The sequence below is a fragment of the Odocoileus virginianus genome, chromosome 3 (assembly GCF_023699985.2).
Source record: "Odocoileus virginianus isolate 20LAN1187 ecotype Illinois chromosome 3, Ovbor_1.2, whole genome shotgun sequence".
Classification (NCBI taxonomy): domain Eukaryota; kingdom Metazoa; phylum Chordata; class Mammalia; order Artiodactyla; family Cervidae; genus Odocoileus; species Odocoileus virginianus.
Genome location: NC_069676.1, coordinates 61,891,602 through 61,901,915, shown reverse-complemented (window position 1 = coordinate 61,901,915; position 10,314 = coordinate 61,891,602). Strand labels below are relative to the sequence as shown.

General features: G+C 54.7%; 1 protein-coding gene across 1 annotated transcript; it reads left to right on the top strand.

Moving 5' to 3' along the window:
• Positions 1 to 7,131: 7,131 nt before the first annotated feature.
• Positions 7,132 to 9,398, top strand: HAND1 (heart and neural crest derivatives expressed 1). The gene is made up of 2 exons (XM_020905774.2): positions 7,132 to 7,683; positions 9,214 to 9,398. The coding sequence occupies exons 1-2, from the start codon at positions 7,132 to 7,134 to the stop codon at positions 9,316 to 9,318; spliced, it is 657 nt and encodes a 218-aa protein (XP_020761433.1). The 3' UTR covers positions 9,319 to 9,398.
• Positions 9,399 to 10,314: the final 916 nt, after the last annotated feature.

Sequence of the window (10,314 nt, the reverse complement as noted above, 5' to 3'; positions counted from 1 at the left end):
TTTCTGCCAACTAACGTTACTGCGTATACATCAGTGGCTTGCGAGGCAGGTGGCCGCGGCAGAACCGGTTGGGATGAGTTACCGCACCACCTCGGATTCTGGGATTCCCGCACTACTTTGCGGCTCTTCCTGCGCTTAACTGCGTCGCTCCAGAGCGCTCCTTTGCCTACCTTGAAGAAACGAGTGCAAAAGGCATAAGTTTTAAGTAGCTAAACGCCTCTCCCGGAGGCAGCAGCGCTTAGACAGACAAACTGGGAGCGGAGACCTTGCCTTACTCCCCGTGGGTATGCTGCCAAAGTGGCGCTTGATCGTTAGTGAAGGGGGAAAAAAAAAAAAAAGACGGAGCAATATGGCTCAGCCCGGGTTTGCAGAAGGAAGCAGACGATTGCTGGTGAAGGCCCCACGCGTCCAGGTCCGCCTGGACTACGCGGCTCCCCACCTCCGGCGGCCGCGGCGCCTGTCCCCCAGGATGTGCTCGCAGTTCCAGCCTCTAATCCTAGTCCTCAGCTGGCGCAGGCTGGCTGAAGGATAGCGCAACTATGCGGAGTGTGTTGACTCCATCCTCCAGGGGAATTCAGATTGGGCTGAAAGGAAAAAACTTCCCTGACCTGGGCAGCAGGAGTCGGTCGGTGAAACTGACCACGACACTGACCAGAGGTAAACCTCTCGGCATGAGACAGCCTGGCACCCCACGGATCATTCGGTTAGGGACTGGGGACAAGCAGCCCGCCACCACGAAACTTTCCAGCGTGGACTTAAAGAGAAAACCCGAGATGCCTAAAACAGACCGGTGCACAACAGAGCACTGTTCACTGTGAACCGACCACCTGAAACAGGTCGCGGTGAGGCTACCCTGAAATTAACCCGACTGGGTGAAAGGAACCAGAATGAAATCCACCTGCCTCCTAACACAGCCACTTAGCCACAGCAAGAGGCTGGAGCTGAGGCTGCAGACTGCGGCGGGGTGGAGCGGGGAGGGGGCTAGTCCTTGGGTGCTCCTGAGAACCTGACTGGTGCCGCTGCGGGGATTGGGGGAGGGGGTTGTCCAGTGCTTTTTAATTTACGACCGCCGCGCCCCAAGCTATCCCATAAATTTGGGGGCCGTTTTCACCAAAGCTGTGAGTTACGATTTTTCAAATAAATACATTTTCCAATCAGACGGGGTTCTGTTTAGGTTGAACGCGTCCTGAAGCAGACATCTCTCTGCGCGGAAAATACACAGAGGAGGAAGCGGAGCCGGGACGAAGCTCAGACGACATAAAAACTTGTGTAAACACGTTGTCATTTACGGACTTCGGAAGAGAAAGGGAATGGGAGAGGAAAATGTTTAATTCTCCCTTGAATCCTGGGGTTCCAGACCCGAGGGAAAACGTGGAAAATTTAATATTCTTTTTCCATAAGCTTGATTTGTGTTAGGCATTGGGCAATGGGCAGCATCAGGTTTACCTTAAATAGATTCCGTAATTTTGAGGCTGTTACAAACCTAAGAATGGACAGGGTTTCATTCCCCCACCCCCCATGCACACACACACCGCACAATCTTAGTTTTTCTTTAGGAAAGAGTGTGGGGGAGATAAACCAGAAGGGATTATTTTAGCAGCAAGGTCTCCGATTTCTAGCTGTGCGTCCCCATCCTCTAGGTCTGTTTTGCCACCTGTAAAACAAGGGGGACTGGACTAGGAATTAGAGCTCCCCTCCAACCCCGCCAGAGAATAGCATTCGCACATAATTTTGTGCACAGTTGCAGGAAGCTCGGGGGTTCTCGAAGCTAAACGATAGACAGTGGAATGTCAGCTGGTGGCTTGGACCCTCTCTGGCCAGTCCACACCTCATCCCAGGAAAGGGGGACATAAGAGGAGACAGAGGCTTCCGTGGAATCCAGGTCTCCCTTAGGTGACTAGGCTTCAGCTGCAAGTTTCTGCCACCCTTCGGCTGTGTGTCCTTAGGGAAGACCCTTCCCTTCTCTTGATAGGTTTCTCAGCAGGTTTTAACACGAAATCTCAGTAGTCTTGCTACTCTCACACACTGGTGAAGGCAAAAGCTCACCCCAGGAACATCTCGGGGATATAGACCCACCTTTCTGTCTCTTCCCTACCCCGATTGTTCCCCCAACCCCCCACACGCACCCCACTCCAGGGTTAACCCTGGGGAGCAGGTTGGGCCAGAGTGGAAAGTCCTAGACTTTCTAGATGCGGCAGAGAAATGTTTAAGGGATTTGCGCACTCAAACTGCGGGGTAAATGGCCCGCGGGCTGATTTATGGCGCGTTACTGCGCGACGCGATTCCTCAAGACAGCAAGAATATTTTACACCGCGCTAATATAAACAGGCGGCCGGCCGGGTCCTTTTTATGGAGTTCCTGTAATTACCCGGGCCCTGACAGGTCCTTGATTTACGGCCCTATTTAGATAAGGGGTCCGGTGCGGGGATTGCTGGTGGCGTCAAGGTCACGGAACGCAGCGGGAGACGGTTTTGCGGTAGGCGCCGCGGCTCAGGCTCTTCCAGGCCTGCCAGTCCCAGGGGCGGGAATAAGGGAGGAGTAGGGCGGGCCGGAGAAGGACTCCCAGGCGTCTGAGGCTTGAATACAGCCGGTCCACTGCACGGATGAGAGAACTGAGTCCTGGAGGAGGCGGTAACTACACCGCCAAACACTTCAGCAAATGAAATGCGGGTGGGTGAGATCCGGAACTGGAATTCAGGACTCTGGCAACATTATCCCCGACCTGTCGTTGTTCGGTATCCCCCATCTCCAGCCTCCTTCCTGACAGTGGAGTTCTGGAGGGTCGGTGGGGAAAGACGGAGGCTCGATGCGGTCAGAAACGGGAGCCGTCAGCTCAGAACAGAGCCCTGCGAGGGGATGGTGGATGCCCTCCCTCACCCGGGCTCTGTAGTGACGCGGTAACTTACTTTCCCTGTGGAATTAATATTGTACTCCTAAAAACAGAGCCACCATTTATCCAGGTTTACCATCAGGTGCCAGGAGCTTCACCTATATAATTTCGCTTAATCTTACACCAGCCCTCTGCGGCGGGTATAACCGCACCCCAGTTTACAGAGGATGCGAAGTTTCACACCGGGACAGGATGAATGCCCATGCGGAGTTTCAGTCCGGGTGGGCGGGCGCGATTCTCCAGCGAGACTCGCTTAAACGCTCCTTTAATACACATTTTTAACCTCTTTGTGCTTAAGATCCCGTAAAATGGAATGAGGGTTCTCGCACGACCTCACTAGCCTAACTGGAGAAAGAAGAGAGCGTTTAAAAATGCTGGGAGTGCCAGACCTCCCGAAGACGCTGCCGGAGCGAGCACCGCGGGATGTGGAAGGGAGGTGAGGTGGGGGGGAATCTGAGACTGGCGGATAGGACGGCCCACCCCACTCCTGAGTCCCCGACTCCCGCTCCTTCGGTCTGTGGTTGTGGGGGGTGCGATAGAGTCCTTTTGTTAGTGGAGCCCAAAAGCCAAGAGCTAGGTCCGAGAGCCCCCAGAGAGGAATTAGAGCCGGGGTCCGGGAAATAGCCCAGAGCTGGGAATTTCCCGTTTCCGGACTATCAGTTCTATCCCTCTTTTCTGAAAATGAGGAAACAGGCTCAGAGAGGGAAAGGAACACAGTGAGGTGCTAGGTAAAACCAGAACTCCATGCTCATCTCTCGCCTCTCAGTTCAGAAAAATGTCATCTAAACTCCTGGGTCCCAGACCTTGCGTACCATAGAGCCTGGGAAGGGGAGACAGAATACCTTTACCTGGTCCCCACTGTTGATCCACACGCATCTAAGCCAGGTTGGACTTCAAAGCCCATTGGGGTCTCCCAGAAGGTGGGTCTGAAGCCTAGGCGCCTTGTGTTCTACTCAGGCCATCTCCCTGACATCCATTCCCCTGGGTGCTGCCAGTCTGAGCCCCAGTGGTCCCCGAGGGCTGTGGTCCCAGATTCTGGAGCCGCTCTGCTAGAACTACTTCAACCTCTTGACTGTGGGTGGAGAGCAGTGCTTTCTAGGGCCCAGGTGACTACACATACCCTGCTCTTTAACAACCCAGAAGGGACTGCCAGGAGATCTGGGGACCCTTCAAGACATCTCATGAGACTGGGATTCATCATTCAGTACTGATAATGCATTCCCTACCACACTAACCAGGCTGGATATTTGGAGAGTATTCAAATCACCCTGAGTGACCTATGTAACCTTGGAAAATGCTCGCGACACATGAGGGCGGGTGCTGGAGCTGGGAGTGTGTGCGTCACTGTGTGTACCTACCTACCTATCATGGCAGGGGAGGGGGGCGGGGAGGGGGGCTGTGATAATGTGCATACTGTTGTTAACTTCACCTCCAGGGCTTGTGACTGTGACTATGTGGGTATGACAGAATGGATGTCAATCTGTCTCAGTGTTTGGAATTTGTGTGCCCGTGTGTAATGGACAAACATGCGAAAACTTCTTTTTCTGAGCACGTGTGTATATATAGTAGTAATTGTGACTGTACTTATGTGTGTTTGTGAGAACTGAGAATGCATGAAATGTGGGATGGGTTTTCAGAAGTTTGTGTTATAAATACTGTATACAGTAAGAAATACAGGAAGAAACAGATACAAACTGGTTGGGCTTGTGCACAAGTGTGACAGTAAGAGTATATGTCAAGCCCTTCAGCGGTGCTATTTGTGTGGAGCTGATGTGTCTCTGCGGTAATGGTGTCTGTAAGTGTGCCTACATGGAGGGTTGGGAGTGGCCCAGAGCTGTCACACATCTGAAGCTAGATGCACGCTCCGTGGGTGACGAAGAGATAACGTGTAAAATTCTAGGAATGCATGAAAATTGAAATGCTGTTGTATGTCACATGGGTGTAAATAGGTTACCGAGATAATATGCATATTTTGTGGCGTCTGCATGAATGCCTAGACTTCGGTGTATGCTGGTGATTTTTTGTGAGGCTGCGTGCGTCTATATGTACATGTGTAACGGTGGTCCTGAGAGATCGAGCCGGACTAGGACCACGGCTGGGTGTGTGTCGACTGAGGTCCATCACAGAGTCATTATTGTCTCTACCCGCACACCCTCAATTCCGAGCGCCTTCAGGCCAGGGAGGCCCGGGACTCCGCGGAGCCGCGGCTCAACTGGGCGCGGGGGTGCTCCCTCCCTGCGAGCCTCCGGCTCCGCGCTCGGCCCAACCCCAGCGCTGCTGGCGCCAGGCGCCCAGGAGAGCGGCGGGTTTCCAGCCGCCTCCGGCAGGAAACAGGGACCTCCCTCCCCCACGCACCTCCAGGGCCCACAGCCCTGCCGAGCTCCCACAAGTGGAACCGGCTCTGGACAAAGTATTTGTCCGTTTCCCCCCCTGCACTGTCCCCATTCCTTCTGTACAGAAGAATACTGTGTATCCACTGGCTACCCGAGCCCAAGGAAAATCGTTCATCTCCGGGCCTCACTTTTCCCATCTGTGCAATGAGCTAGTTGACCTTTCTCCCTCTACCTTTGGGTTGCTAACTGTGCAAGGCAGATAGCAGTGGTCAACACAAATATTTACTGTACACGCAAATACTTGTTGAAAAAATGGGTGAAGAAGTAAATTTGACGTCTAAAAAGAGCAGACATGTATTTCTCTTCTCCTTTCGCCCTCCCCTCCAGATTGTTTTTGAGAGAAGGGGTACACTCCCTCTACCCAACCTAGGAAAGGGGCTTGACTGAGAAAGGCGGGTGAGGCTCTAGGCGCCCAGGTATGAGGACATCAGCTGAGAAGCTCCCCATCAGGGAGGTAAGACTGAGAACTTCAGCCGCAAGCGCGGCCACCCTGAAATTCCCAAGCCCCAGTGGCAGCCCAGATAAAGGCCCTTGGGGACAGAATCCGACGAGTGGAAGGGCCCTATCGGGAGGAAAATCGCGAAGGTCTGCGCGGCCAGGACGGTGTCTACGCCAGTGGGTAGTAAGTTTCTCCCACTGCGTGAGCCCTGCAGAGTGTTGAGGTGGTGGTCTCCTCGGTGTAAGTTCACCGCCAAACGCTGATTTCTCGCAGTGTGAGCTTTGGCGCCGAGAATCGAACGCCTAAGCTGCGGTGGCCTGCATGCAGCGGCCCAACGTAGCTGAGTTCTGGGCCCTCCGTTCGAATTCGGCGGAGAGGAGGCTGCCCCTTCGTCAGCCGGCCGGTCTTTGGACAAGATCAGGCGCCCCGAGGCCAGAAGAGTGATCTCAAGCTCTGGAGCCCGGAACAAACTAGTAAATGCCTGTGGGCCCAGAGCCCTCCTCTCCCTACTCGCCACCCATCTCCTCCCACCTCCTGTCCCCGACCTCTACTCCGGTGAATGGCCGCCTGCGCTGCAGATACAAGACTTGACCAAAGTTGGCGGATGCTCTGCCAGCTGCGGGGCCTGCTGCAGTGCGGCCGGATGGGCCGGCGCCTAAGGACTGAGGAGGCTTAGGGGAGAACGTTAGGGGCCTGTCCTGCACCAGCGTCCCGCTCTCATATTCTGGCTCTGAGGCCAAGTACAGCAGATGGAGCTCAGGATTGGTAACCTCTGGAATTCTTATCTTGGATTCTGGAAGGTCTAGAAATGAGAATCTTTATTTTTTTCGGCGCCTCAGTTTCCCTATCTGTAAAATCTAGGTAAAGGCCTTTTTACTCCATGATTCCTTTCCTTGGGCACATGGGGAGGAGGTGGCAGACGGCGACCTGGGCGTTGACAGGCCTGTGCCTCAATTACGAAGCCCCAACTCGGGAACTGGGGACGAGGGTGGGTGGGGAGAAAGGGGGAGGGGCGGAGACTGGGCGCCTCCCTGTCCCCGCAGGCGGCTAGAGTCGAGTGGCAGAGCTTAAAACCAGGGACGGCCATCCCCCTTTCCTCCTCCCAGCCCCCCTGCCATTGGCTCCAGGGAGAGGTTGACATCAAAGCCCCGGCCTTATATAAGCCAGACCCTGAAGTGGAGGCCGCAGAAGGGTTAAACTGGTCTCTCTGCATCCTCGTCCTGGCCTGCGACCGAAGCAGACAAGAAGACGGCGGGCTGCGAGTGTTATCCTCAACCTTGCCCCAGAATCTCTCAAAGCCGGTGCCTACCAGAGCGCCGCCCCAGAGCCCACGGGTGGCCCCGGCAGCCTCTGGGGCGCATGGGGCGGCGCTAATCGGGCTGGCGGCGCAGGCCAGGGGCCGCTCCAACATGAACCTCGTGGGCAGCTACGCACATCATCACCACCATCACCACCATCACCATCCGCACCCCGCGCACCCCATGCTCCACGAGCCCTTCCTCTTCGGCCCTGCCTCGCGCTGTCACCAGGAGCGGCCCTACTTCCAGAGCTGGCTGCTGAGCCCCGCTGACGCCGCCCCGGACTTCCCCGCCGGCGGGCCACCGCCCGCAGCCGCGGCAGCCGCCGCCTCCTACGGTCCAGACGCCAGGCCCGGCCAGAGCCCCGGGCGGCTAGAGGCGCTCGGCGGCCGCCTGGGCCGGCGGAAAGGCTCAGGACCCAAGAAGGAGCGGAGACGCACAGAGAGCATTAACAGCGCGTTCGCGGAGCTGCGCGAGTGTATCCCCAACGTGCCGGCGGACACCAAGCTCTCCAAGATCAAAACTCTGCGCCTGGCCACCAGCTACATCGCCTACCTGATGGACGTGTTGGCCAAGGACGCACAGGCCGGCGACCCCGAGGCCTTCAAGGCCGAACTGAAGAAGGCGGATGGCGGCCGCGAGAGCAAGCGGAAAAGAGAGCTGGTAAGTCCGGGGGGCCTGCGTGCTCTAGCCAAGGGCGCGGGCGCAATGAGCACCCGCAGGCCGAATACGCAGTGGAAGGAGTCTGCCTCGCCCCGCGTAAGGTTTTGAGAGGCTGCGGGGAGTTCTGAGCCGGTCGAACTGTGGGATTATTTGCGTGAAGGGAGGTAGATTCATGTTTGAATTCATATGTAATGCGGTAGTGTTTGTAAGACTGTGAATTTAGACGGAACCTCGTCCTTTTCGGACATGATCATAGGGTCCCTTTTAAGAGTCCATTGGAAGCTTCAGACCCCGAGAAAATGCACAAACCATATATTTCACTTACATTTTCGAGGGGTCCTTATTCGTCCCTGGGTTCTCCTGGAAGCCAGGTTAAGAATGCTGTAGGAGTTTGTTACTTACATTTGCCGGAATGTGAATTTATGCATATGCGCTCAGCTGCTGTTTTCAAAAGATCTTTGCTGAAGAGGCTGGTCTATTTTCATCATTGTACATAGGGAAACTGAGGCCCAGAGCTGGACAGGATGTGGAGGCCACCTACCCAAGGAGTTGTTTACTTCGGTAGAATAAGTCAGTTTATTCTCTGCCCAGAGGACGTTTCCCTGCTCCCCACTCCCCACCACTGGTTCCTCAGTCACCTTGAAGACTTCTTTTGGCTTTGGAGATCCCAGTCCCTACTAGGCCTTTCTGGATTCTCTCCAGTGACAATTTCTGGAGGTCGGTTTCCCTGGCCCAGGGCTCTGGGGCCTCTGAAGACAGTGATTCCCAGCCTGGGGAACCCACCTAGTTTCTCTAGATTGGTGCCCTGGGGACCACCGTTCGTTGGAGTTGACTAGAGAGCCCCCTGGGTTTTCTCTGACCTGCAAGAGCTGTGCTAATCTAGGGAAGTCACTTTGGGAGACTGGGAAAAACCGTGGTCAGCGAATCCCTAAACCACTGCCTTGGGCTGGAAGAGGTGCAGGCCCGGGGATCCGGATGCCTGGGTGGAAGCAGTTATTGGGCGTATCCCCACCCCCTGCACATCGCTGCCTTCTTCAAGTAGCCGGGAAAAGGGATGCTAGGCCAGACCGACTTCCTCCCTCATTCGAGGAGACTTCTGAGCGCCCAGAGCCGGTTGGAGGAACCCAGCCCGGTATCCATACTCAGGCGCTATGTGTCGCCGGTGCAGGTCCGCGAGCGAGGAAAGTGTTGATTGCCACCCCTCCCATCCCAAACCCTGCAGTCCCCATTCGGCGCCATAAAGCCAAACCTACGAGCAACAGTTTTACCAGCCGCAGAAAATTCTCATTACCAACCCCCCAGAAGCTGCCCAGCCCATCCGGGTCCCCCGGGAACTCGGCGCATAAAGGCAAATTTATGAGCCTGTTTGCCTATTTTGCAAACAAAAATTCGTCACTTATTTAAAGGCTCCCAGTTACTGCTCCCAACACCTTTCACCCCACCCCTACTTTTATTCTACGCCTGGGCGAGCGGAGCAGAAACATTTAAACCTGTCTCTCTCGCCCCTTCTCTGTGTGTGTCCTCTGGCAGCAGCAGCACGAAGGCTTTCCTCCTGCCCTGGGCCCAGGCGAGAAGAGGATTAAAGGGCGCACAGGCTGGCCGCAGCAAGTCTGGGCGCTGGAGTTAAACCAGTGAGCCGAGGCCTGCGCCGAGGATCCCGCCACAGCTGCCCGACCCAGAGCCCGGGAGGAGAGAAGGCGGAGGCCAGTGCCCGGCTCCGGATGCCAGGGTCTTACGGGAGCATCCCGCCTAGCCTCCGCTGCGTGCTGGCAGGTCGCCGGCTGCAACTACACACTTCAATCGCACGTGCAATGTCATTTGAAATTGTTTTTAATACATGAAGAGAAAGAGAAATATATATATATATATATAAAACCATCCCCACCCCCACGGCAACCGAGAGGGCGGCTCTTGGCTGCACGATTCGAGAAGGAAGGACTGCGAGACCCAAGCACGCTAGGACGTAACCTTCCAACCCTTCTGGGGCGAAATCAGGACCCCTAACGCCTTCCCCATCCCACTATCTGCCTTTCTTTCTCGCGCCCCTCTCGGCTTCGCGTCAAAACCCTCCGCGCGTCCGCGCACGCGTTCTCCTCCCTAATTAAAATGCAATAAGAGGAATCAATAGTTTTCTGCCAGGGAAAGAGAACCAAACCAGGAAGATGAAAGGGCTGCCTTTGTTTTTCCTCAAACAGTGATGTTTTTATTGTATTTTATTTTTTGTCACTGCACTTCCTACTTAGTTCCAAGGAAAACGGCTCTTTTCTTCCTTTCCCCTCCTTCCTTCCTTTGTAAATAAAAACTTTTCCCTATGTTGAAAAGTTTTTATGTATTTAAACTACCTACCATGCCTGCTTTGCTCAGGTGTTTAATTCCCTCATCCCCACCCTTTTTCTACCTCAAATCTATATGACCACTCACCATCCCCTCCTTTTGCCAAAGCAGTATCTATGCTCTTGACTAATAAAACATTTTTTGAAATCAGCAGAAGCCTGTGTGATATATTGGCGGCTATCCCCGGTCTTCTCCATCGTTTCTGCTAGTTGGAGAACCTCCTGTTCCTACTTCTTTTTTTTTTTCCTGTGATAAAATGTCGAACCAAACTGCAAATTAAATCAAGGGAAGGGGGCA